General features: G+C 47.0%; 6 protein-coding genes and 1 long non-coding RNA gene across 12 annotated transcripts in view; 3 read left to right on the top strand and 4 right to left on the bottom strand.

The window, feature by feature from the left end:
• LOC111079814 (protein cappuccino) overlaps positions 1-5,363 on the top strand; it is a 45,783-nt gene extending 40,420 nt beyond the window's left edge. For all 4 annotated transcript variants that reach the window (XM_041594848.1, XM_041594847.1, XM_041594849.1 and 1 more), the window contains 4 exons: positions 2,653-3,541; positions 3,620-4,696; positions 4,755-5,052; positions 5,124-5,363. In XM_041594848.1, the coding sequence (XP_041450782.1) occupies positions 2,653-3,541; positions 3,620-4,696; positions 4,755-5,052; positions 5,124-5,241 (2,382 nt within the window). In that variant the 3' untranslated portion in view covers positions 5,242-5,363. The remainder of the gene's footprint in view (positions 1-2,652; positions 3,542-3,619; positions 4,697-4,754; positions 5,053-5,123) is intronic.
• Positions 5,364-6,293: 930 nt separating this feature from the next.
• Positions 6,294-10,142, top strand: LOC111079020 (39S ribosomal protein L13, mitochondrial). Of its 3 annotated transcripts, XM_022374009.2 has the most exons (7): positions 6,296-6,405; positions 6,469-6,592; positions 7,851-8,119; positions 8,178-8,326; positions 8,420-9,158; positions 9,222-9,550; positions 9,614-10,142. In XM_022374009.2, exons 1-7 carry the CDS (start codon positions 6,382-6,384, stop codon positions 10,074-10,076), a joined length of 2,097 nt encoding a protein of 698 aa, XP_022229701.2. In that variant the 5' UTR covers positions 6,296-6,381; the 3' UTR covers positions 10,077-10,142. The 3 variants fall into 3 exon arrangements, with proteins under 3 accessions (XP_022229725.1, XP_022229701.2, XP_022229718.2); XM_022374026.2 differs by lacking the exons at positions 6,296-6,405; positions 6,469-6,592 and adding an exon at positions 7,594-7,692; XM_022374033.1 differs by lacking the exons at positions 7,851-8,119; positions 8,178-8,326; positions 8,420-9,158; positions 9,222-9,550; positions 9,614-10,142 and adding an exon at positions 6,873-7,306 and having other exon boundaries at positions 6,294-6,405.
• A 114-nt stretch (positions 10,143-10,256) lies between these two features.
• On the bottom strand, positions 10,257-11,097 carry LOC111079052. Its single transcript, XR_002608297.2, has 2 exons — positions 10,798-11,097; positions 10,257-10,730 (listed from the first exon to the last, which is right to left on the bottom strand). It is a non-coding gene; the product is annotated as an uncharacterized LOC111079052 (long non-coding RNA).
• A 126-nt stretch (positions 11,098-11,223) lies between these two features.
• LOC111079009 (centrosomal protein of 97 kDa) lies at positions 11,224-14,981 on the top strand. The gene is made up of 8 exons (XM_022373998.2): positions 11,224-11,543; positions 11,829-11,992; positions 12,057-12,523; positions 12,597-12,955; positions 13,015-13,272; positions 13,341-13,517; positions 13,595-14,063; positions 14,124-14,981. The coding sequence occupies exons 1-8, from the start codon at positions 11,537-11,539 to the stop codon at positions 14,716-14,718; spliced, it is 2,496 nt and encodes an 831-aa protein (XP_022229690.2). The 5' UTR covers positions 11,224-11,536; the 3' UTR covers positions 14,719-14,981.
• On the bottom strand, positions 14,849-15,656 carry LOC111079044 (probable RNA-binding protein EIF1AD). Its single transcript, XM_022374045.2, has 2 exons — positions 15,412-15,656; positions 14,849-15,344 (listed from the first exon to the last, which is right to left on the bottom strand). The coding sequence occupies exons 1-2, from the start codon at positions 15,581-15,583 to the stop codon at positions 15,031-15,033; spliced, it is 486 nt and encodes a 161-aa protein (XP_022229737.2). The 5' UTR covers positions 15,584-15,656; the 3' UTR covers positions 14,849-15,030.
• A 2,158-nt stretch (positions 15,657-17,814) lies between these two features.
• LOC111079492 (putative mediator of RNA polymerase II transcription subunit 26) lies at positions 17,815-20,648 on the bottom strand. Its single transcript, XM_041594871.1, has 3 exons — positions 19,997-20,648; positions 18,862-19,943; positions 17,815-18,528 (listed from the first exon to the last, which is right to left on the bottom strand). Exons 1-3 carry the CDS (start codon positions 20,559-20,561, stop codon positions 17,815-17,817), a joined length of 2,361 nt encoding a protein of 786 aa, XP_041450805.1. The 5' UTR covers positions 20,562-20,648.
• Positions 20,649-21,219: 571 nt separating this feature from the next.
• Positions 21,220-24,320, bottom strand: LOC111079128. The gene is made up of 4 exons (XM_022374149.2): positions 24,127-24,320; positions 23,939-24,030; positions 23,091-23,379; positions 21,220-23,019 (listed from the first exon to the last, which is right to left on the bottom strand). The coding sequence occupies exons 1-4, from the start codon at positions 24,132-24,134 to the stop codon at positions 21,339-21,341; spliced, it is 2,070 nt and encodes a 689-aa protein (XP_022229841.2). The 5' UTR covers positions 24,135-24,320; the 3' UTR covers positions 21,220-21,338.
• Between the last annotated feature and the right edge of the window lie 708 nt (positions 24,321-25,028).

The following is a 25,028-nucleotide window of genomic DNA, read 5'->3' as shown; positions in this document are numbered from 1 at the left end:
GGGCAACAGGCCAGCATATGGCAAGAGGGGCGTGGCGGGCTGGCTTGCCTGGTGGATATCCAGTGCCAAAGGTTCGCTGTTCGCTGTGTTCGACTTTGACTTTATTTGTTGTTCTCCTTTGGGGCTGTGGGGGGTTCCCTTTTCTATTGGGTACTCTCCCGTTCCCCTAGACTTTATTTCTTTTCTTTATTTTTTGCTCTCTGCAACAGAAGGGACGACGACTGTTCTGTTCTTTGGCTCATTGAAAGTTTTGTGCGTTTTTATTACTTTCAGTCGAAAGTTTTTTTTTTTTTTTGTTACTGTTTCTTCATATTATTCTTTTGGGGTAAGAAAACTTTAATGCTGGAATGATTTCCATGGATTTGAATGCAAATGCAACTACGGGTAAAATTGTGTGTGCGTGTCGGCGACTGTTTCCTGGCAGGAGGGGGGGAGTAGGATCAATGGCTTGATGGCAGGGATTAGATTGAAGGCATTCCAATGGCATTGTGTTATTAATAGATCGGTTAAGACCTAAATACATGTTTAATTTAATTACTGAGAGTGGGTTACCTTGCAGAACTATTTGGAAATCAAATTAATGTGTGCCTGGGATGTGATTTTTGGTGAATTATTTAAAGCTTAAAATAATTGAAAATTGGCAATAAGTTTGGTAGTTAGTTAAATTAGTTAGTTATTAGGTAGTTAGTTTAAATTTATTAAATAAATGCATGAATTTTTACTAATATTTTTAAATATTTAAATTTTAAATATTATAATATTTAAATATTTAAAAATATTAGTAACATTAGTTTGTGTTTTAAATATTATAATATTTAATATTTAAATATTTAAAAATATTAGTAAAAATTCATGCATTTATTTAATAAATTTAAATAAATAAATGCCATAAACTAGTCATTATTTTCATGCAGAATGACACTGAAAACTAATTTAAATTTTCCTATTCTTGGTTCTGCTCTAGGGAGCGGTTCAGCCTTCAAATTATTTATTTTAGCCAGTTTTAAAGCCTCCCTTCCCATGAGCATTTGTTAAACAACAACATATTTAAACCATTATATAGTTATGCTTTCCAAATTGTTTTAATTAACATTTCTGTTAATTAAAAACTATATAAATAAAGAGACATTTTTGTTTGGCAGCAACTTTATGCCCGTTTCCGCCCCACCCAACGCCAAACTTTCCTTACAAATGTGACAAATGCAATTAAAATTGTAATTGAAATTTAATTATGCCTCCAACAAGTGGCGTTCGTCCCTCCCTCCCACACACTGCATTTGTATGTGCAGCACACACACACATAGATAAAGTCTCACACACACACACATGCATGGATAGACCCTAATCAGTCAAAGAAATCTGAGCATCTGACAAACGCAAATCAAGTGCAACAGCTTGCTTTGATGCCTGATTCCTGATGGCCTGATGGCCTGATGCCTGATATGCCTCATTTGGTAGGAGTTCTCTTACAGCGCTCACTCCAGCGCATTTCCTTTTAGAGTGTGTGGGCGTCAGTGTCAGGGTTTATCGCACTTTACACAAATTTTCTCAAGTGTTTGCTAATTGCAAGTCTACCAAGCAGACAATTCAATCAAAAATCTATAAAAAAAAAAGGGAGCAACAACTGTAGATAAATGAACACAAAAACCCTAACAATAGAATGCCACAATAAACAGCCATAGGGGGGTAGGTTAGGTAGGAAATAGGAAAAGAAGGAGTACAATGGATAAGCAGATAGGAATAGGAATTTATGATATATATTTTAGTGGCAAAGGCTGTTCCATTGACAGTTTGATAATCAACTAAACGCTGGAAATAAAATAAAATCACATAAAATTGCTTTTAAAAAATTGGCAAATTTAAATTTGAAAAGTTATGAAAGTTTAAGTTTAAAGTCAAAGTTGAAATGTTGTGAAACTTTAGCTTTCCCTTTATATATCTTCAGCTACTTATAGCTATGGCATGGAAACGAATTAAAATATTTTAGCTGAGACATTGAAGAGTATAGCAACATCTTGCGAGTATATCCGATATTCTATTCGTTTCCACGAAGCTGTGACAATCGTATTATAATCGTATAAGCCCTAAAGAACAACATTTCACGCGGCAGAACTTCAGAACTGTCCTTAAGCAAACAACAAAAAATAAACTGCATGCAGTTACCACCTCATCTGCATGCAACTCTCTAGCACAACGCAACTTTTCATGCATCACAGCTGCACACCCTGTCCCGCCCCCCCCCCAAACTCCCCTTAATGGCCTGACAAAAGAAGACAACAGTAACAAAAGTAAGACAATTCCCGTTGAGGGACCTGGGACCAGAGCCAAGTCGAGTCGGCGACGGCGACGGCGACATGCACAATCCAGAGAGTTTTGCATTCAGAGTAGCAAACTCTAGTGGGAGAGGGGAGCAGCAGAAGGAAGGAAGGTAGGAAGGGACTTGGGCAATCGGGGGAGCTTTTAAGCTTTGTCGCTTGTGGCACACTCGAGACCCACTCGAAAGGGAAGCAGCAGCAGCGGCAGCCCTAGCAGCAGCTCCACTGCAGCACTCGACTCGACAATTAGAAGTCAATGGGTTAATACAAGTTTATCTAACCCAATGCACTCACTCCACTCCACTCCCTCTCTCTCTCTCTCTCTCTCTCCCTGCAGCCCTATGAGATGTACCAGTGGACACACACGGAGCAGCCGACAACATCGCTGCCCCTCACACCGGGCAAACTGGATAAGGTGGCCGCTTGGCCCTTCTCAAGCACACCGGCGGGCATCCGTACCTTGGAGGCATCTTCGCTGGCCACAGCGACAACGGCCACAGCAGCGGTAGGAGCTGCTGCCACGGCAGGTGCTGCAGCTGCAGCTGCATCAGCGGCGGCGGCGGCGGCCACACCCACGCCCAGCGACAGCCAAAAGACACTGCAGCAGATCCTCAAGAAGCGACTCCTCAACTGCGCCACGCTGGCCGAGGTGCATGCGGTGGTCAATGAGCTGCTGAGCAGCGTGGATGAGCCGCCACGTCGGCCCTCCAGGCGGTGCGTCAATCTCACGGAGCTGCTCAACGCCAGCGAGGCGACCATCTACGAGTACAATAAGCCGCAGCAGAGCCGAAGCTTTGCCGATGGCGAGACGCAGACGGAGGGCGACTGCCAAGGCACCTGCCGCTGTGGTGCGGCGGCAACCGAAGGGACAGCTGGACCGGCACCACCGCCAGCACCAGCGCTTGCTGTGCCGCCTGCGCCGCCACCACCACCGCCGCCGCCTCTTTTTGCAGGCAACGCTGCTGCTGCACCGCCTCCGCCGCCGCCGCCGCCGCCACCCATGCCTGGAAGTGGCGCACCGCCGCCGCCCCCGCCTCCGCCCATGCCGCCGGGCAGTGGCGCACCGCCGCCACCGCCTCCGCCAGGATTTGGTGGACCACCGCCGCCGCCCATGCCAGGCCCGCCGCCTGGCAGTGGCGGTGCGCCGCCACCGCCGCCTCCGTCTATGATCTCACCCGCACCGCTGCCCGATCCCGCTGAGGGCAATTGGTTTCATCGCACAAATAGTAAGGAAATTTGCTCGCCTTTTTCCCACATTAAATTTTAATGCATTTCCCTCCTCCCCTGTTTATTTTCCATGGCAGCGCTGCGTAAAAGTGCCGTTAACCCGCCAAAGCCCATGCGTCCGCTTTATTGGACGCGCATCGTGACAATGGCACCGCCCGTGCCGCGTCCCTCCTCGGTGGCCACTTCCACAGACAGCACAGACAATGCGGAAAACTGCGGCAGCTCCCCAGACGAACCGGCCACGACGAGCGCCAGCGGCAGTGGCAGTGGGGCATCCACGCCAGGCGCAATAACACCAGTAGCACCAGCGCCAGTGCCAGTGCCAGTTGTGCCGCCGCCGACAAAGGAGATTTGGACGGAGATTGAGGAGACGCCGCTGGACAACATTGAGGAGTTCACGGAGCTGTTCTCACGCCAGGCCATTGTGCCGGTGAACAAGCCCAAGGAGGTGAAAATGAAGCGAGCCAAGTCCATCAAGGTGCTCGATCAGGAGCGCTCCCGGAAGGTGGGCATCATCTCGCGCAGCCTGCACGTGCCCTCCATCGAGATTGAGCATGCCATCTACAATCTGGACACATCGGTGGTGAGTCTGGAGGCGTTGCAGCACTTGGGGCACATCAAGGCCAGCGACGAGGAGCTGCACAAGATCAAGGATGCGGCAGGCGGTGAAATACCGCTGGACACACCCGAGCAGTTCCTGCTGGACATATCACTCATCTCGATGGCCAGCGAACGAATCTCGTGCATTGTGTTCCAGGCCGAGTTCGAGGAGTCGCTGACACAGCAGCTGCGCAAGCTGGAGACCATACAGCAGCTGTCGCAGCAGCTGATCGAGAGCGAGGACCTCAAGTTGGTCTTCTCCATTATCCTGACGCTGGGCAACTACATGAACGGCGGCAATCGGCAGCGCGGCCAGGCGGATGGCTTCAATCTGGACATACTCGGCAAACTGAAGGATGTCAAGTCCAAGGAGCGGCAGACCACACTGCTGCACTTCATAGTGCGCACCTACATTGCCCAGCGGCGGAAGGAGGGTGTCCATCCGCTGGACATTCGTCTGCCCATACCCGAGCCGGCGGATGTGGAGCGAGCGGCACAGATCAAGTTTGAAGATGTCGAGACGCATACCAACGAGCTGAAAAAGAAATTTATGGGTAAGATCAAGAAATGCGCTTCCGGTTTGAGTCTCTCCTCATTAATGCCTCGATGTAGTTTTCAAGCGAACCACGGCCAAGGTACTGGCTGCCTCCAGTGAGGACATTATGGAGCCCTTCAAGTCCAAAATGGAGGAGTTCACAGACAGTGCTGACATGTCGATGGCCAAGCTGGATCGCATGCTGGCCGATGGCCGGGAACTGTTCCTGGAGACAATGCGCTTCTATCATTACTCGCCGGAGACGCAGACCCTGGAGGATTGCACGCCCGATCAGTTCTTCGAGTGCTGGACACATTTCACCAATGACTTTAAGGACATTTGGCGCAAGGAGATCGAGAATCTTATAAATGAATTGTGAGTGCACGCCCCAGGCCCCCACACACTCCTACGATAATTAATTAATTAACATTATTGTTGAATTACAGGAAAAAGAAATCAAAACAGGTGCAAATCGAATCGCGTCGCAATGTCTCCACGAAGGTGGAAAAGAACGGGCGGCTCTCGCTCAAGGAGCGAATGGTGATGCGACGCAGCAAAAACTAGTTCCAGCTGCGCTGCTCTGATGCTATTGCTAAGCAAAGTTCATCTCGTTAAATGGCAGCATTACTGCGCTTATTGTTAAGTTATATTTTATTATTAAATTAAACTAAAGACAAAATTATACAAAAATATTCGCTCGCTGTTTTGTATATTTCAATTCAAATCTACCGCCAAAATTGGGACATTTTACAACACTGAAGATTACCTCCTCGGTATATTTTGATAATGATAAGGTATATTTCTGAGGGTCAGGCGGTATTTCCATCCAGTCTAAAATGTGTCCCATTTTCTTTATAAATATATATTTTTCTCGTTTTCTGAGGTTTCCGAGGTTCCCTTCACACTCGACAAATCAAATCAAGTGCAATATTTATTTTTCCATATATTAATATACTTTTCAAAATGACCGCCAAACTCATTTAGCGCACAAAAAATACTGCCAGTTTTCGCTCTCAATCCGTGGTGGTTTTTCAAAATTTGCTTTCTTTTTAGAGGTGAATAGAGCGCTTTCGTGGTGACTTTCCCCTCCTTCCACACCATAAACTCCAAAAAACAAATAAAATCGAAATAAGGTACGCAAAGAAGAACCTTGGTTGACCAGCAACACTGACGTCACATTTAGTCAACATTTACGTTTTATGCTTTGGCCGCTTTTGGTTGAACCTATTTATCTAAATATTCCAATAAAAAGAACTTCTGAAAACTTGCCAATCCTGTAGAAAATGTATGTATCTATCGGATTAAATTCTTTGTTTAGGGCTGAGAGGGCCAACTAGCTAGCAATATAAAACGGAATATCAAAATCGAGGAATATCAACGTTGAATGTTTTGAAAAAAACAATCGATGCTAGTATTACAATCGTAATAGTATCGGGCTCAAATAATAATTAAAAAACCATTGAAACCTTTTAGGAACTTGTCCACCTGTCGATTTGATTACAAATTTGACTTTGCATTTTAGAGCAGCCAATCCAAACATATCAAAAGCGCAACAACTGTAGCTCGATACTATCATGATAGTCGCAAAACTGTCGATAGTAGCGGATAGCAGAAAAATATCGATAGTACCTTTGATGGTTTGACACCTATATTTTTGTCCCATTTTCTTTAAAATTATATTTTTTCTATTAAAATAGCTGTAAAATGTCTATCGCCAAGCGTGTGCAGGTGGGTACTAACAACTCAGTTCCTGAGGAGCAGCTAACAATACCCTCTCTGTTCCTCTTCTAGCAATGGGCAACATTTGCACGAACCTGGCACATTTACGATTGCACCTGGCAAAATCCTTTTGAGTCCGCTGCACTGGTTAAAACACATCTGATGGGGCTGCACAAGCCCATATACCATCCCATGAGTAAGTAGAACCCGTAGTTGTAGCCACCGGTATTATATTTAAGCGAGAAATGCGTTCAAATCGGGGTGCCAGTGTTTACGTGCCGCCTCATTACATCACAAGCTCCGCCGGCGTGTTGTGTTTTTGTTGCTGCTCCCTACACCATTCAAAATGGTAATTATTAAAGTGTCGCCGTAACCCGATTGATTCCATTTCTGATGCGCGCTCTGTTCTTCTAGGTTAAGCAAATCCTACCAACGCCTGCTGTCAATCAAGTCTAAACCTAAATCCGTATTTGCAGATGACTGCGGGGACCATGTGGTGCTGATAAACACCAAGGAAATCGCGCTGCCCGGCGACGAGTGGATCAAGCGTGTCTACTTCCATCACACGGGCTATCCGGGTGGTGCTTCCTGGACCCTAGCCTGGCAGCTGCACGAGAAGGATCCCACCATGGTCATGAAGAAGGCGGTGTACAACTCAATGCATGGAAACCTGCAGCGCAGACACACAATGCAGCGATTGCATCTGTTCTCCGGTGACTCGGTGCCCGATGAGATTCTCGAGAACGTCACAAATCAGATACGCACACCCCGCACTGTGCCCCAGAGACTCGATCATATTGATAAGGAGACGCTGGAAAATTTCCCCGCCATTATGGATTATCCAAAGGACTACATATTGCGTTGATGGTTGTTAAAATAATTGTAATTAAGCGAGAATACATTTTAAACACAAAATAAACGTTGTGTGTTACCTGTAAAAGAGGGGCTGATAGGGTATATTCGTTAAGTATTAGACAACTTTCTAGGAATGTAAGCATTTCATGATTGATTCTGATTCCACATCCATACTTATAGACATAATCATATATATGATTTATTCTTGTTAAAAATTCCAAGAGAACATAAGATATTTCCCCATCTCCATATTGGTAGACTGTTTACGAGGTATCAACATGTCGACTCCGTGCAGCTGGCACTACAAACTTTGACAAACTGGCAACGCTCTGCTTTTAGAGTTGCCGTATATTTAAAAAAAAGCTTGTTCTGCCGGCCCGGCAATGAATTTGCACAATATTTTGTCATTGGCGACGCCTACTATCCCAGCATATATCAGAGGTTTGATCATCATATATATACTATACACAAACCACTCACATCTGGAGAGGTTTTTCCCTTCGCTTTTTTATAATCGCTATCGAATCGGTATTTATTTTATGATTAGCTTATCGGCGTCCAAGAAATCCACTCAAACGCTTTCTTCTGTGTTCTTGCAGTCTCCAAACGCGGCTTTTGCACGACACACCTACAGCACCTACAGCAGCTGCAGCGCCCGCTCCACCAGTCACAACTTTGTCCAATTTATCAACTCCAAAAACGCAATATGGGCCGCCTGGGTACTGTGGATCCTAGCTCCTACTCGCAGCCTGATTTGATTACCACGGAGCACAGTGTCCTTAACTGGAAGGTGGACTTCGATGCCACCAAACTGCAGGGCAGTGTGGTGCATCGCTTCAATGTGCTGTCCAACAATTTGGAGAAGATTGTGAGTAGCTGGGACGCGAGATGGAAAACATCTAAATCATTTATTGCATTTACGGTAGCTCCTGGATGTGCGCGACATCAATGTGACCAATGCCACGTTGCTGGCTGGAGGCACTGAGCTGCCCATCAATTACTTCATCAGCGATCCCGTGGATAATATTGGACAAAAGCTAACACTGGAGTTGCCAGCCGGCACGGCTAAGGGCAGGTGAGCAGTCGCACTCGGATTGATAAGCTAATCTTTATGGCACCTGTAAATAATCCACTCTACTTCACTCTCACTCCCATCGTGTATGTGTAGCCTCAATGTTCGCATCGATTACGAGACCTCAAGCAGTGCCAGCGGCCTGCAGTGGCTGAATCCCACCCAGACCCTGGGCAAGGAGCATCCCTATATGTTCTCCCAGTGCCAGGCCATACACGCCCGCTCTGTGGTGCCCTGCCAGGATACGCCGGCGGTGAAGTTCACCTACGATGCTGTGATCGAGCATCCCACCGAGCTGACTGCCCTGATGAGCGCCATAATTGACAAGAAGCAGCCCGGCAAGACACACTTCAAGCAGGAGGTGCCCATACCCGCCTATCTCGTGGCCATTGCCATTGGCAAGCTGGTCTCCCGTCCGCTGGGCGATAACTCCAATGTGTGGGCCGAAGAAGCCATTGTGGATGCCTGTGCCGAGGAGTTTTCCGAAACGGCCACCATGCTGAAGACCGCCTCGGATCTGTGCGGTCCCTATGTGTGGAAGCAGTACGATTTGCTGGTAATGCCACCGTCATTCCCCTTCGGTGGCATGGAGAATCCATGCCTCACGTTTGTCACACCCACTCTGCTGGCGGGCGACAAATCGCTGGCCGATGTCGTGGCCCATGAGATTGCACACAGCTGGACGGGCAATTTGGTGACCAACAAGAACTTTGAGCACTTCTGGCTCAACGAAGGCTTCACCGTGTTCGTGGAGTCCAAGATTGTGGGACGCATGCAGGGTGCCAAGGAGCTGGACTTTAAGATGCTCAGCAATCTGACCGATTTGCAGGAGTGTGTGAGTGCAGCATCCTTCGCTTTTGCACTGTAATTCCTGCTAATTTGCGTTTCCTTCCGTCAGTTGCGCACTCAACTCTCTGGCACACCAGAGCTTACCAAATTGGTCGTGGATCTGTCAAACTGTGGACCCGATGATGCCTTCTCCTCAGTGCCTTACTATAAGGGTTCCACATTCCTGCGCTATCTGGAGGATTTGTTTGGCGGACCAACTGTCTTTGAGCCATTCCTGCGGGACTACCTGAAGAAATATGCCTACAAATCGATCGAGACCAATGACTTTAAGAGTGCCTTGTATGATTACTTCAAGGATACGGACAAAAAGGATCAACTGAGTGTGGTGGACTGGGATCTGTGGCTATCCTGTGAGGGCATGCCCCCCATTATACCCAAGTAGGAATCAATTATATATCTAAATGAATTCTTTTACTATGTTTAATGAAATTATTGTTTTAGATTCGATGAAACTCTGGCCAATGTCACCACCGGTCTGGCCAAATTGTGGAGCAACGACACAGTCTCCAAATTGGTAGACAACAAGGACATCAAGCAGACCATTTCCATCCATCAACTGCTCGACTTCCTGGGCAAACTGATCGAATCGAAGGACATTGTTGAGTTGAACGAAAGTAAGATTGAACTGCTCGAGTCCACCTACAATCTGAAGCAGTCGAAGAATGCTGAAGTGCGCTTCCGCCTGAATCGGTTGATCATCCGTGCCCGCCTGCTCAACCGTCTGGACGAGATCATTGAATTTGCCAACTCCAATTTCCGCATGAAGTTCTGCCGCCCCATCTACCGCGATCTGGCTGGCTGGCCCGAGGCCAAGCCTGCGGCCATTCGCAACTTTGTCAAAGTCAAGGATCAGATGATGGCCGTCTGCTCGCACGCCATCGAAAAGGACTTGGGATTGAAGTAAATTTAAGTCTGAATTTTATGCATTTGCGAGATCTGTTAACTGAATATGAAATTTTTTGTGCACTCGTATTCTTATGGGTTTTGCTTGCACCTCTTGTTAGACCCTTCAACACATTGCCTCCAGTAGTATAGGGAGACTAAATGGATCGATTGGAAACAAAATTTATATATGAAAATTCCAATATTTAAATTCTCTTTTTTTATTCTCTGTTTGCCTTGGGGACAGGGATATTATAAAAGTGGGGATATGTTTGTAACAAAATGTCTTATAAATAACAGATATTCTTCGTATTCAAAATACGTCCAATACAGGAGAAGAAGTCATTAAATATGCGGTTCAATGACTGTTTTTAATGAAATATTTGTTTTATATTTTAATTTTATGATTCTCGTTGTGGTGGAGGCTAGACTTGTGGCTCCTCTTGGTCGGCCATAGGGCGAACAGCTGGATCCTCCGCATTCATAAATTGAATATTATTGGGACAATTCGGAGAATCCAACATGCGTCTAGTCGAATCACTTAGGTCCAGCCACAGGTTAGAGAACTGCCGAAAGTTAAGATTGTCATCCTCGGCCGCAATACCCGTATTTATGTTGTTCTCGTTCGCACACGAAATCATGGTGCTCCAACCGTCAAGAGTTCGGTCCATCTTTTCTAAACGAAATGCGCCAAAATATGAATAAAATATGTAAAAGGGTAATTGATAATTTACGGGACAAACCTTGTGCTAATGTAATTTTTATTTAACCTACGATCCTGTCCTCGTTTGAGTCAAACTTTTTCTGTCAGCGATTTACGAGTTTAGCTCAAAAAGCACCGCCTACTCCGAGTCGATGTCATAAAGTGAAAGAAATTTTAGGATAAAACACCCGGTGGAAGTCTATTTTAGGAGCACGAATGTGTAATTAAATTTATTATTATATTACTAATCAAAAAAGGGCGGTTTGATCAAATTTTAGTATTTTACATTTTACAGTTCAATTACAACGACATTGTTGACATTGTTGTGCATTCAATAGCGTTGCCGTACTCGACAACAAAACACTGAAACGCAGCGTTGCCGTACTATTTTCGTTCGAATATTTTCCTCCGGTATATTTCCGGTATATTTGGGTATATTTTTGAAGTTCAGTATATTCTTTCTGCGGTCACACTGTATATGACGTGCAGATGGTTTTGAAGCGCAGCGGCAAGAAAAAAAAAGATAAATAAATTAGAAGACATGTCAGCACGGGAACCATAAACGCCTGGTAGCATAACCACCTCTAAAGACTGTACATCAGCATCCAAAGCATACGGACAGGACACAGGAAGTGCAGGAACGGAACACTTGGTGCTGGAGGAGGGAGCGACGCCGCATTCCACTACATTGATTTTTCGTGGTGGACGCCACTCCAATTGGCTGGCACGACGTTCGGTAACAACTGCTGGAATTTTAAGTGTGCCACCAGTCAGCCAACATGAGCGGTAAGCCGGAAAAGAGTAAAGAGGATTTTCTTTGCCACTCGGAGCTGGGAGCCAAGCAGCTGTCTGGTCTGGGCTGTCTTTCGGGTGCTGGCTCCTATGCATCGAAATTTTGCAGTCTGCTTTTGGGCAGTGGAGTGGGGGCCTTGGAGTCGCACCTGCGCGATGCTCCCCAGCCCCCAGACCACTAGGACTAACCCCGATGAAGTCATCACATTACTTTACATTGTATATACTTATATGTGTGTTTGTGTATCTCCCCCCCCCCCCCCCCCTGTCTTACGGCAGGCGACGAAGGCGGCTGCAGCGAAAAGCAGACCCTGAACCTGTCCAGGCAAAAGCTGAAGAAGGTGCCCAAACAGGAGGATGCACACAGCATACGCAAGCTGATACTGGACGAGAATGAGCTGCAGAAAATCGACAACATTGACTCGTACCTCAAGATCGAAACGGTTCCTAAAATTATACATTTTAAGACTTGAATTTCCACTTATATAGATTATGTTTATTTTACAGCTGTCGCTGGCGAAGAACCAATTGCTGCGCATGTATGGCGTCTGCCGGCTGCACTGCCTGCGCGAGCTGAACCTCTCCTTCAATGGCATCCTCTCCATCGAGGGCCTGAAGGATTGCCAGCATTTGCGAGTGCTCAATTTGGAGGGCAACAACATCAAGACCATCGAGCATCTCAACACGAATGTGGCGCTGGAGTGCCTTAATCTAGCGGAGAATAGCATCACCAGCATATCGGATATCTCATATTTGTGCAACCTCAAGGAGCTCTACCTGCACGGCAATCGTCTGATGCATCTGCGGCAGTGCGACAAGTACTTGCCCACTTCCCTGGAGACTCTGACGCTGGCCAAGAACAACATCGATGACTTGAACGAGATCTGCACGCTGTCGCATCTGAGCAATCTGCTGAGCCTCTCCATTACCGATAATGGCTGTGTGAACATGTCCCTGGGTCCCAATAGTGTGGAGTGAGTAGCTAGAAGCAGCCTCTGCATTCGCCTAACTTTACTGAACTCTGTCTCTGCCTCCTCCACGTTCTAGCGGCTTTGACTATCGACCTTTTGTTCTGAACTGGTGCATGAGCCTCAAGTGCATCGATGGCTATGCGGTGGATCCCATCGAGAGCCTCAAGGCCGAGTGGCTGTACAGCCAGGGACGTGGCCGCCAGTTCCGTGTGGGCGAGCAGCCCGCTCTGGCCAAGCATTTGAGCACCTTTTGTCCGCTGGTGGGCAAGGCCTTGGAGAACGAAGACGATCGCAAGCTGCGCCTTATCCTAAGCAAGGCGCAGCATCATCAGCGCCAGCTGCAGGAGGAGATCATGGACAATGCGAATACCTCGGCCAGCACTTCACCCTCATCCCATCGCCGGAAGCCCACCAGTCGCATACAGTCACCAAGATGTAGGTATCTCTTCTGTGTATTCGATATTTTATGCTAATTTCATGCTTAATTATTGCAGTCTCGCGGTTGAGTGGCCGCCAGGGCTCGCCCGAGTCCATGGCGAATAGCTATCATGGCAACAGCAGCAGCAATAGCAGCATAAACGATAATGGCTCCGTCAATCATTCGCTGCAGATGAGCATTTCGCTGATCGAGAACATCAAGAACGATGGCGACTTCTCGCTGGCCGGCAGCGGTATGTCCAGCAGCGTGACCACCAAGACCTACAACTCTACGGAATCAACGCCTCGCAATATAACGCCAAATCCCTACAATGGTGCGTTACACATTTCATTTATTTCGTCCATCCATTATCGACTTTACACTTGCCCAAAATCTTCACAGATCAAACATTCCTTAGTCAACCGCCTGCGGGTGGTCCCTTGGCTGCTGCTTCGAAAATGGTGCCCGTCCCGGAGACTCTGATGAGTCCCGATGTCTGTCCCGCCGCCGTTGCCCAACGGGTGACGGTCAGTGCTCTCAACTCGCAGCTGCACAAAACGAAAATCAACAAAAACAAAGGTAGCCCATGCATAACTAATCTCTATAGTTACACGAGATTTTTAGGTAGATTTTATTTTATTTTATTCGCTGTACAGACAACAAATTGAACTTGCCTCGTGTGCGCAGCCCCCTGCTGAAGCGTACACAGAGTCCCACGAGCAGTCCACGCAAGGTGGCCGCTAGAACAACAGACCGAGTGCAGCAGCAGCAGCAGCAACAGATGACAGCAACATCGACAACAACGACGGTGGATTCGGGCGGTTTCAGCACAGATGATGACGAACAGATCAACATTGACAAATTGACGACCATTAGGAAGATGGCTGCGCAGAGGAATCAACAGCAGCAGCAGCAGCAGCAACAACACCACCAACAACAGCAGCAGCAGCAGCAGCAGCTGGTGGACAACAGCAATCAGAACTGTGCGGATCGATTGGTAGAGCACATGACGGAGTCATCGGCGGTAATCATACAAAAAATGTGGCGTGGCTATTATACGCGCAAGAAATACAATCCCGATATTGCCGAGAAGCTACAGAGACGCCGCGTGCAGGAGTACATTGAGTGAGTCCAATAGAAAGGCAGAATATTTGCTTGAGCTAATCGGTGTTTTTGTACCCACAGACAACTCAGCAAAGACATGCGGGTGACCAAGGCGCAGCTGGAGAACGAGCGCAAGATCCAACAGCTGCAGATGCAGGCCATCAATGCGCTGTGGAAGAAGGTGTCCAGCATGCATGTGGATCCAAAGGCAGCAGCAGCACCAGTCGCCGCACTCCATTCCACAGTTTCGGGCGAGGATGTCAGCGGCGGTTCTGCTCCCGTGAGTCTTGATCAGAACTCTGCCTCTGTGGTCAACGATCTGGCCCAGCGATGTACCCTGCTGACGGACCAGGTGCAGCAGCTGCAGAGCTCGATCGGAACGATTGTCAACTGCCTGACAATGGTGTGCAATCTGCCACAGGATGCGCTCATTAGCAAGCCTGAGCAAGTGACGCAGGAGTCCGTGCCGGAGCAGCGCGACTGCAGCTCCACGCAAACCGATCTGATTGCCGTGCACACGCCACAGATGGAGGACCTAACGAACTTTCCCTTCACCAAACCGCGGCCATCCACACTGGCGTTGGAGTCAAAGATTGAGGCGTTGCCTTTCAAGCAGCTGGAGCTGGACGATGGCGAGCAAAAGGAGCATGATGAATCTGTGGAGGCGGATGCATAAATACCAGCGAGAGAGAGTGCCAGCTATCAAAGGAAATCCCAGTGAATAAAACGCTTTAAGAATCGATCTCAACGCGCATTAATTAATCGTCTAGGCTTCATGTAGCTTTTGCAAGCAATTTTCAATTTAGTTACCACATTTAGACTAGCAGCAGCCACAAGAACAACAATTAACTCGTAGTGACCCATCTATATTATTTTGTTACATTTTAAAAGATGGGCAAAAAGTAAGCAAATGATAAGAAAAAGATTAAAAAAATATACAAAGCTAATATTTTGTAATGCACCTCCACAATGCACTCAAGCCCTCGTGTCAGTCTTCCTCATCGCTGCTCTCAGTGTCCTCGTCCTCTTCATCGGACTCCTGGACGGGACGATTTGTGTTGGGCGTCAAATCATCTTCAAAGTCGGAATCATCCTCATCGTTTTGTGCTTTGGCCTCTTGCGGGGGATTCTTGGCAAATCGTTCCGGCCATATTCCCGCCTTGGTGTATTCTTTGACATGGTCGCTGGTGAGGATTTTGGATATTTCCGCTTTGACTTTGTCGCCCTCCTCGATAGGTTCCACCAGAAGGAAATCGCCGCGCTTGACCCACATGTTTTTGCGATATTTGTTAGGCATGGACACTAGAGATTGGACATATAGGTGTACGTTAGACCAGGTGTCTTGAGAGGATTACCCCAGTTCTCTCACCCAGAAAGTTTTCCGACTCTGTCGTCGCTGGTTCCACCTCGTGGAGATTGTTGCCACGACTGCTGACGACGCGCACGATCTGCTGCTGCTCTGTGGGCAGTTCATAGTCATCCTCCATCATTTCCTTAATCAAATGCTTCCGTCGCGTGGTACTCGGATGTGAACGATGCATAGTTAAATCGAAAAACAAAAAATTTACTTTTAAATTTTGTTTGTATACAATACGGCCAGCGATAACGATACAAAATACCATCCGGCGATCAAACGAGCCTTAACCCACTTGGCACCCCTCTTTTTAAAATGTTGAGCACCCTTTGTTAAACCGAGGAAAATAATAGTGTTTGTAAACACTGCTTGTAGCTCCATGCTCCTCTTAACTTACAAAACAAAAATGACCACCAACATCTTTCACCTGTAATGCGTTAAATATGTTAAAGTTACATCGATTTCGTGGAAATATTAAATACACCCCTGGTCGACAATGGGTTAACGTTCAGTTTTATTGATTGAAATCGTGTTCCATAACTTTGATATTCAGTTTAATATTACTAGCTAGTTGGCCCTCTCAGCCCTAAACAAATAATTTTATCCGATAGATACATCAATTTTCTACAGGATCGGCTCACTTTAACGACTCCCCTGCATTGCTTATAAAATGAGGTTTCAGCAAAAAAGGTCAACACTCATTTTTGGCTGTTAGGTGCCACCAACGTTTTATTTTTAAGAAATGTATACAAAATATATTAAAACTCAACGAATAAATAAAAAGAGGACTGGAGTCATTTGTTAAGTTTACTCTGGTCCTTGCTACCAGCCTTCTTGCACACCTCACTGACGAGAGCTGGCACCCGCTCCAGATATTCCACCAGATCAATCTCGTCGCGAAGATTTTTAATATACATTTTCTGTATCTTACGTATCATGGGAGTGATGACCGTGCAGTTCACTATGTCATCTACATTATTACTGCAATCGACCTGTGGCTCCTTCTCCAGGCCTGCACATGCACTTGTGGATGCTTTCTCCTCCGATTCCAAGGACTTGGACTGATTCGGGGCCGATTTGTCACGAGTAGACGGTTTTGAGTGCAATAAATCTTCCTTCTTAATTATGCTGGAAAGTTCCATAAGTACCAACTGCAATTCCATCTCCTCACGGACCATGGAACGCAGTTCGTCCCCGTTCTTCGCACTGACTACAGACGCTATCGTGGATGTGCTCTCATTGGCAAACAGCTGATTCTCGTATTTGGGCAGCTTGTCGTTGGCTGCCATCTTGTGGTTGTCCTCTTCACAGCCTTCGGGTGAAAATTTCTGCTTGGCTTCATCGGCCATGAATGAGGGTTGGCGAGAGTCCTGCGGCACCTGGCGGCTGTTGCACTCTGGACGTGGCACTGGAACGACTTTAGCCATGGAGCTGCTTCGGCCAAAAGGTGCTAGATTACGCTGTGCCTGCCCTTGAGGATCATTCGAGAAAAGCGGCTTCTGTGAATGACTCGAACGCGAGAGCTGCTTAGGTAAAGTGCAAGAACATTCCTTCCGATACTCCTGCGGTGGCTGCTGCTTCAAATGATCTTGAGGCGGCTTCTGGGGAGGATCGACAAACTGAACCTTCTTGGGTAGATTCTGGAAATCCGCTTGCTGACATTGCTGCATCAACTGGCAAGTATTCTTACGAGTCTGATCATCATGTTGCTGCTGCTGCAGATTCTGAGGATTCCCATACGAAGGTTTCTTTGCTGGATTCTGATGAGGATAAGCAGTCTCGCGATTCTTCTGAGGTGGCTGCTGGATGAACTGATCTTTGGACTGTTTTCCCGCCTGATGCTGGGACACATTCTGATAGGGCATCGGAGGTGGACTTGGATCCTTCGGCTTTGGCAGATGCTGCTGATTATACTTTAGATACGTCTGCGACTGTTGAGTATAATTCTGCTCCTGCTGATGCTGCGGCTGTTGTGGCTGGAATTCGCCTTGATGATGCGTCTGGACACATCTGTGATTTATATTTGGAACCTGCTCCTGGATGGGAATCGGCTGCTGTTTCCATTCTGGAGGCAACTTCAGTGCCTGTAGATCGGTATGAGCAACAGTCCGACGGATGTTCACCTGTACCACGTTCTTGCCCTGTTGTGGCATCTCATCCTCTATCAGTGGTCGATTTCCGTGATTTGTTTGCCCTCTCTTGGCATCGTTGCACGAATCCGAGCAACACTTGTGACAATGTATATCCATGAAGCGAGGGGAGACAGCGCTGTTTCAATCAAATATGTATACCCACCCCATGTATATATTTGATTATCGGAAACGGATTCCTACCGGATATCGGTGCTTTTTTTTTTATTGAAATAATATTAAAATATAAACAATGGTCACATCGAATCAAAAGTGACTTAAAACCTTTTTAGGCTTTCCTCTGGTCCATCTGGGCGTTGTCCTTGTAAATCTGACTGACAAGGCGCGGCACCTTCTCCAGATACTCCAGGAGCTGTATCTCCTCGTGCAAGGAGGCTAAATACTTGTTGTGCATCTTCATGATGATGGGAGTGATGACCTTGCAGCTCACTAAATCATCGACACTCACACTGCATTCGATCTGATGGCTTTCCTCTTTTGTCGGTTCAGTGGTGGCTCCTTTGCCCTTACGAGGTGCAGACTCAACTCTGGCCGAATTCTTGAACCCTGGACGGGTGTCATCTGTGTTCGGATGCGAGAGTGAATGTGTGGACACATTCTCCTTCAGGCCCTTGCAATGAGGCTTGATCCTTGAGTGTTGACTGCACCTCGAGGCTTGGTCGCCGCGCCCCGAATGCAGTTCCATCTCATCTCGGACCATGGAACGCAGCTCGTTGCCGCTCTTTGAACTGATCGAAGTGTAACTGTTGCAACTGGCGTGACTGGCCGTGGAAAATGGCTTATGTTTGGGATTCTTTTGCTTGTCCTTTGGGCAGTCTTTGTCGTGATAGTCCGTGCACTTGTGGGGTGCGTTTGTCTTATTATCCACTCCGAAATTAGAGTCCTCATCATCATTCTCGAGTATATGGCTCAAGCAGGAGAATCGAGGAGCTTTCTGCTCATTTGGTTGCTGTTTCTGTTGAGGATTCTTCTGGGCCTCCAGCTGCAAGTGACAGTGCGAATGTTTCTTTTGGTTGTGCCCAAACGGCTTCTGTGGCGGCTCCTGTGGCGGCTCCTGTGGCGGCTCCTGTGACAACTCCCGTGGCTGCTTCTGTGGCTGCTTCTGTGGCTGTTTCTGTGGCTGTTTCTGTGGCTGCTGCTGTGCCTGCTCCTGTTGCTGTTTCTGTGGCTGCTTCTGTGTCTGTTCCTGTGGCTGCTCCTGATACGTCTGTTGTATACCATTCTGTGTCAAATCCTGATCAGCCAAATTCTTCATGAACTTGTACGTTGGCTTCTTAGGCCGAAGAGTAGACGGCATTGGGGGGTATTCTTCCACTTTGGTCGGTTGGCCTTTGGTTGGCGATGCATTGTTCTGGATTTGATATGTCTCCTGCTTCCGGATATCCAGGGTATTACCTTTGGGCGAATACTGGCGTGAAGTTGTGGACTGTACCGGGCTGCTTTCAGTTGGTGACACGCCGCACAAATAGTCCTTTACATGGCACACCACACTCTCGGTCAGTTGACCGAACACCGTCTGCAATTGAGCCTCGTCGCGGACCAGGCCACGCAGCTCGTCACGGACCATGAAACGCAGCTCTTCCCCGCTCTTACGACTGATCACAGTCATTGCACTGGTGCTGCTCCCGCCACTAGACAGTCCGCATTTGGTATATTTATTTTGTTTGAGCTTTTGGCAGCCACTCTGCTCCGGCTGTGCGATGGAAGCTTTGCCATGCTTCTCGCATGAATCTTGCAGACGGTCCGCATGCTCAGCTGGCAGCTTCCCCCCATTCTCTGTGTCCCACAGATCCGGCACCAGGGGAACACTCTGCTGAACGTTCTTATCGGTCTTCATCTCGCTTTGATTACGTTGTTTCTGCTGTTCAGACATATTCTGAGGAGGACTCTGACGGGGCTCATGCTGATAGATCTGCTGGGTTGGAGCCTGATACGTCCGCTGTTTGGGGCCATTCTCCGTGTGGCATACGTGACGTGCCTCATGCTGACAGCTCTGCTGGGTAGGAGCCTGATACGTCTGCTGTTTGGGGCCAGTCCCCGTGTGGCATACGTGACGCGGCTCATGCGGACAGGTCTGCTGGGTTGGATTCTGATATGTCTGCTGTTTGGGGCCGTTCTCCGTGTGGTATACGTGACGTGGCTCATGCTGATGGGTCTGCTGGGTAGGATTCTGCTGCTTGGGGCCATTCTCCATGTACGCTGTGAATGGTGAATTGTTTCTGAGTTCACGGATATATTCATCAATATCCAAATCGGCTGGGTAACGCAACTCTGGCTTTTTCGGCCCCAGGGGCGCGTTGGACTGACGATGCTTAGGCATGAGTTCCAGGCACTTCTGAATACTCTCCTCGTACGAAGATTCGTCAGAGGATGTGTTGGAGTGCTCTGGCTCTGGCCCTAGAAAGGTAAAACTGTATTGAACAGGAGGCCAAAATGTGTGAGATCCTTACCATTGGAGCTGGCTTTGTTGGGAGGTGCTTTCATGGGGGTGTAATAACGCTGTGCCTGTTCTTGGGGAGGACTCGCATACGAAGTCTGATGATACTGCTGCTTCACCATGTGAGGACTCTGGTATTTACTCTCCAGATACTGCTGTTGCGGCTGATTGCCAGGACTCTGATTAAAAGTCTTCTGATACTGTTGCACATGTCGCTGTTGTGGAGGCTGTTCGTTTTGCTGTTGGCTACGCTGCACACCGGATTTATGCGAGCACACACGCTCCTGTGCCTGGATCTGATCCTGCATGGAAGTTTTCCGCTCTTTCTGCATTTCAGATCTCTTCGTTGGCCATTTTAGGTTTTCCAGATCGGTTGGAGTCATCTTCTCAAGTACCAACCCTCGTGCCAGGTCCCGTTGTGTCATCCCCTCACCTACTGGTGCCCCATTGCTGTGGCTTGGCGGTTTTTCCATTGCTGGAAGTTGTAGGAACGAGCCAATCGGCTTTCTCTCTCCACTCTTCGACTTGTAGAATTGCGTATTAAAATCCGAGCAGAAATTGTGGGCTTTTTTAGACATATGTAGATCGAGAGGAGACTGTTGATGTTTCAATCGATTCGAGTTTGTACAGTATAAAAGTTCACACACTGATGACTTTCATAGCAGGGCTACTTTGCTAAATGAAACTGAACGAATTGATCAAAGACAGTCAAAGCAACAGCACTTTCTGTTTTCGGATACCGTGGCTTGTGGGGGAGCTGTACACCAAGAACACATTGGAAAACATTTTGCCCAGTTCTATGCCCTTGCAATTCCCAACTGGTTCTAGCCACACGGTCATCAGGTGATGTCTGATTTCCGTGATTTATTTGTGACTACTTAATTTTATTTTTTTTTATTTTATTTTTAAGTTTAAATTAATTATTTTTTATTTTAATACTTAATTTTTTTTATTTTTAATTTTTTTAATTTTAAAATTTATTTTTTATTTTTAATTTTTTTTAAATTTTTTATTTTAATATTAAATTTTTTTTAAAATTAATATTTCATTTTTTTTTATAAATAATATTTAATTTTTTTTTTTTAAATAATATTTAATTTTTTTTTTTTAAATAATATTTAATTTTTTTTTAAAATTAATATTTAATTATTTTTTTTTTTTTGTTTTCTAAATATATTTTTTAATTTGTTTGTAATATGTATTTTTTTTTAATCATATGAGATTCCATAAATAATTCCATAAAAACTTGCATTTTAATAGTTAATAGTTTTTATTTCGTATACTTGATATTGTGATATTTGAGTTCCCCCATAATTGTATTTTGTGTAAGGAAACAGAGAATCTTCGTTGTGGAATCAGAGTGTGACTGTCTCCATATATCGTTCGAACGATCGGGTTATGATCGTGTGATCAGGCGCCAGATGGGTGTCCGCCATTATGGCCAGCCTGTACTTATCCCCGAAGCGGTGCAGATTCAGGGAGAGGCAAGTCTTCGATTGCGGTGGCCTGAAGAGCAGCACATCCTGCACCCTCTGGCCCCAAGCCGACTGGAACTCGGCCGTGGACCCATAGATCTCTGTGATCGTAATGGGAAAATTGTACGAGAAGAAGTTGATGAAGATCTTGGTGAGGACATGCGGCAGGAGGGCCGTTAGCATGCTGTACTTGGTCTGGCCGATCGAGGCCAAATAGATCATGATCTGCTGCCGCCGGATGCGCTCCACAATTCCGTGCAAGTGCCGGGCATGCTCCTCATCCGGCTGTCGCAGTGGCAGCTGCAGGAAGACCACACCCCCAATATGCTTGGACTTGTCGCCCCGGCGATCGGTGAAGTATCCCTTCGAAATGGTCCTACAAGTGGTGTTCAACAGCGAGGGCACTGGCGCCAGATCGGCGAAGGTGTTGAAGTAATCGTGCACGGCGCCGGCCAGGCACGTCAGACTGAAGTCCGACTCACGCAGCTGATCGTTGAACCTGCCCCGATGTCGGTCCCTCAGCTGGGTGCCATCGATGGAGCGACTGAAGGAGACTATTTTCCTGCCCGCATAGGATTTCTTGTGCAGAATATTCAGCTCTCTGGTGGGCTGTTCGAACAGCACCTCGTAGATGTTGCGTGGCGCCTTGAACAGCTCCCAGCATATCTTGAACAGCTCCAGTTGGGCGTACAGCAGCAGCGGCACATACAGATGCAGCCGGGCACAGTAGGTGGAGGTGTAGCGGGTCTGACCCCTCAGCAGGACATCCCTGAGGGCCAGGGCCTCGCAGTAGCAGTGGTACGGCAGCAGCAGCACATGATTGAGATTGAGCCGCCACATGAAGCGGGTCCAGACCTTGGCCAGATTCGTCGGCTGCAGACTATTGTACAGGGCCATTCTGGCCACCATCCAGCTGAGATTGCGCTGCTCCAGCTCGCGTTTGAGCAGCAATCGAATCGTCATTAGGCGCCCCACATCATTCCTATGGCCACTGGAACGACGTTTCAGCTTGAGCAGCTTGGAGCGACTGCGCCAGTACCCCAGCACCACATTCACCAGCACAATAAGGATCAGAGACAACAGCTGACTGAGCGACCGCACCTGGATGCTGGATGAGGCGCCATCGGGCGTCTCCAGGGACTCGAACTCGTAGATAAACTGCTGCCAGCGACAGATGACCAAGTGCATGACATGATGCACCAGTCGACTGATGTGCTCCGGCTGGCGCACAAAGTGGGACAGCTGCTGGGTTGGACTCTGGCCGAGACCGCCATCGGTGAGGGTCATCACGGTGCTCTTTTCGGTGTCGTGCAGCAGCAGCATCTCGCCCACATGCAGATCCTCCTCCTCGGCGATGATTAGGTGGTGCAGCTTGATCAGAATGTAGTAGGGCTGGGCGCTGTCCGAGCTGGGTATCACAATCACCTGCCATTGGGGCAGGTCCGAGGGTATGTACTTGGTGGCCAGCTCGCTCACATAGTCCTGGATATTCGACTCGTTGACAGTTCGACCGCGGTACTTGTGGTTGCTGAGTAGCACGTGGTTGCTGATGTTGAAGCCACTGCAATTGCCCATAAAATATCATTAGATCAGTGCGTATTGACCGATGATTGGATGGGACGATCCCCTTACCTGCTATCATTCACCCAGGCATAGTGACCCCAACAGTTGACCAGCTTCTGTCGCAGCTTGGGAAACCTTAGCATGCCCGTCTTGTCGCGCAGATCCGTCAGGTGCTGGGCATACGATCGCTTGATCAGCTCAAAGTCGCAGGCGCCCTCCACCTGCAGCAGAAAGTGAAAGATGCCGGCATTCTTCTGAGTGTCGATCAATGTGCGAATCTTCTTCGACTTGGAGATGGTCAGATTGGGATACTTGATGCTCAGTATGTAGTTGGCCAGCTCGTTGCCAAAGTGTGCGCCTGCCAAGCAAAGAAGATGAACAAAAATATATGTAGCTGCTTGGAGTATGAATAGATGGGCAAACCTCGAGCCGCGAGCATTATCGCACACCCGAAAGCTTATCTCCTGCAAAAATTTGTATGAGTAATTCAGTTGGTCAAGGTTCGCTAGGCCGCTCGTCTGGGTGCCGTCAAAGGTGCAACAGGTAATCTCTATTATTTATTATTTATAAACAAAACAAAAACGAATAAGCTCTTATCTGTGGAACGTTCTATTTTGTAGCACTCTCGCTCTCCTTTACGCTGGCATCGTTCGAAGAGAGGAGCTAATTATATGGTAGAGCTTGGCTATCCTTTGGCTGAGTGGAATCGGTTAATCAACCCATGCCTCGTTTATTTATATAGTCGGTCGTCGTGTTTGATGTTCCATGATTTTTATGGGGGTCGGTCAGAGGGATCGTTCGTCTTATCAGCGTAGGTAGCGCGTGTCGAACTGAATCAATCGATCATCATCTGGTACACTGGATCGTTGCTGGGGAGATGATGATAATGTCCGATGATGATGTCGATGATCACTTACATAGGAACGATAAGAGCAGCAAAGGCATTAGCATCACAGCCACCACAAAGCAGAGTAAGGTCTTTAGTAATGATTTCAACTCTTGCCAGAAGCTTCATGGGTGGAAGTAGAAGTAGAAGTAGAAGAACAAAATACTTGCAATCATTATCATTAGCTACAAATATATGTGGCCACAGTGTATAGTGTACCTTTCCATTTTCGGTTGATATTGATGCTGACTAAAGACACAAGACAGATCGAAATAGAAGCTATACTTAGTATAGCTCTACTGCACTTTATATGTACGCGTACACTCGGCTCTGATTTCTCTCTATAGCTCATACACTCTCTATAGCTCTATCGCTCTACCGATCTGCGCACACGTTCGTTCGTGTTAACGTGCTGGGCACGACTGATCGATCGATCGGCCAGACACATCCAATACAATACAATAGATTCGCATAGGTCTGGGTCCGGTCGTGTCCGGTCGGTCTGGTCGGTCTGGCTTATCAGCCCAACTATTTGCTCTCATCGAAGACAAGCCACTACACAGCGGGAAAAAGCACTTAATCATCCATCAATACTGGCAATGTGCGCATCGAATTTTGGATTTAATATCATTGATATTTGAATACGATTTATGGAGGGATATATTGGAAAAATGGCATCAAAATTCGATTCCAAATATGAAGACAAAGAATTCTGTATGTGATTCAGTCTTCAGTATTTTTAGAGCCAGCTGCAGCGCTCTTTTAACTTTCATTATTGTCTATCCATATCATAAATCCATGGCACTGTCAGAAATGTTGGCTTAATCATTATAGAAGACAACTATATAGAAGACGGGTAAGCATCAGTCTATACTTGTTACTGGAACTAGCTTGATAAATCGAAAATATTTCATCAAATATTGAAAACTTTTCTGTGTAAATCTTGGGCTTTCCAGCATTTCCTTACATATTATTCTTATATTATTTATATTCTTTATGTTATTATTCTCAAGTTTTTGTCCTTTTATTTGCAGTGTAATCGGACTGCACTCTCTCTGCGTGCTGTGCTCTCTCCCGCTCTCCAGCGTATGCCTGCAGCGAGCTAGTTCCGGGAACAGAGT

The sequence above is a fragment of the Drosophila obscura genome, unplaced genomic scaffold (genome assembly GCF_018151105.1).
Source record: "Drosophila obscura isolate BZ-5 IFL unplaced genomic scaffold, ASM1815110v1 contig_37, whole genome shotgun sequence".
Taxonomy (NCBI): Eukaryota; Metazoa; Arthropoda; class Insecta; order Diptera; family Drosophilidae; genus Drosophila; species Drosophila obscura.
The sequence above is the reverse complement of the archived record's forward strand: the minus strand, read 5'-3'. Positions and strand labels throughout refer to the sequence as shown.

What these genes read in the sequence shown, in the direction of transcription:
- LOC111079020 (XM_022374009.2), top strand. Translation starts at nt 6,382, where the DNA reads ATGTCTATCGCCAAGCGTGTGCAG. An exon ending in GCCCATATACCATCCCATGA is followed by an intron (nt 6,593 to 7,850) that starts GTAAGTAGAACC and finishes GTGTTCTTGCAG; the next exon opens with TCTCCAAACGCGGCTTTTGC. An exon ending in ATGCCCCCCATTATACCCAA is followed by an intron (nt 9,551 to 9,613) that starts GTAGGAATCAAT and finishes TTATTGTTTTAG; the next exon opens with ATTCGATGAAACTCTGGCCA.
- LOC111079009 (XM_022373998.2), top strand. An exon ending in TCGCATACAGTCACCAAGAT is followed by an intron (nt 12,956 to 13,014) that starts GTAGGTATCTCT and finishes TAATTATTGCAG; the next exon opens with TCTCGCGGTTGAGTGGCCGC. An exon ending in GAAAATCAACAAAAACAAAG is followed by an intron (nt 13,518 to 13,594) that starts GTAGCCCATGCA and finishes TTCGCTGTACAG; the next exon opens with ACAACAAATTGAACTTGCCT.
- LOC111079044 (XM_022374045.2), bottom strand. Translation starts at nt 15,583, where the DNA reads ATGCATCGTTCACATCCGAGTACCACGCGACGGAAGCATTTGATTAAG. An exon ending in AGAGTCGGAAAACTTTCTGG is followed by an intron (nt 15,345 to 15,411) that starts GTGAGAGAACTG and finishes TCCAATCTCTAG; the next exon opens with TGTCCATGCCTAACAAATAT.
- LOC111079492 (XM_041594871.1), bottom strand. Translation starts at nt 20,561, where the DNA reads ATGTCTAAAAAAGCCCACAATTTCTGCTCGGATTTTAATACGCAATTC. An exon ending in CAACAAAGCCAGCTCCAATG is followed by an intron (nt 19,944 to 19,996) that starts GTAAGGATCTCA and finishes TTACCTTTCTAG; the next exon opens with GGCCAGAGCCAGAGCACTCC. An exon ending in CCAAAGGCCAACCGACCAAA is followed by an intron (nt 18,529 to 18,861) that starts GTGGAAGAATAC and finishes TGTCACTTGCAG; the next exon opens with CTGGAGGCCCAGAAGAATCC.
- LOC111079128 (XM_022374149.2), bottom strand. An exon ending in GCTGCTCTTATCGTTCCTAT is followed by an intron (nt 23,380 to 23,938) that starts GTAAGTGATCAT and finishes TTTGCTTGGCAG; the next exon opens with GCGCACACTTTGGCAACGAG. An exon ending in GCCTGGGTGAATGATAGCAG is followed by an intron (nt 23,020 to 23,090) that starts GTAAGGGGATCG and finishes GGGCAATTGCAG; the next exon opens with TGGCTTCAACATCAGCAACC.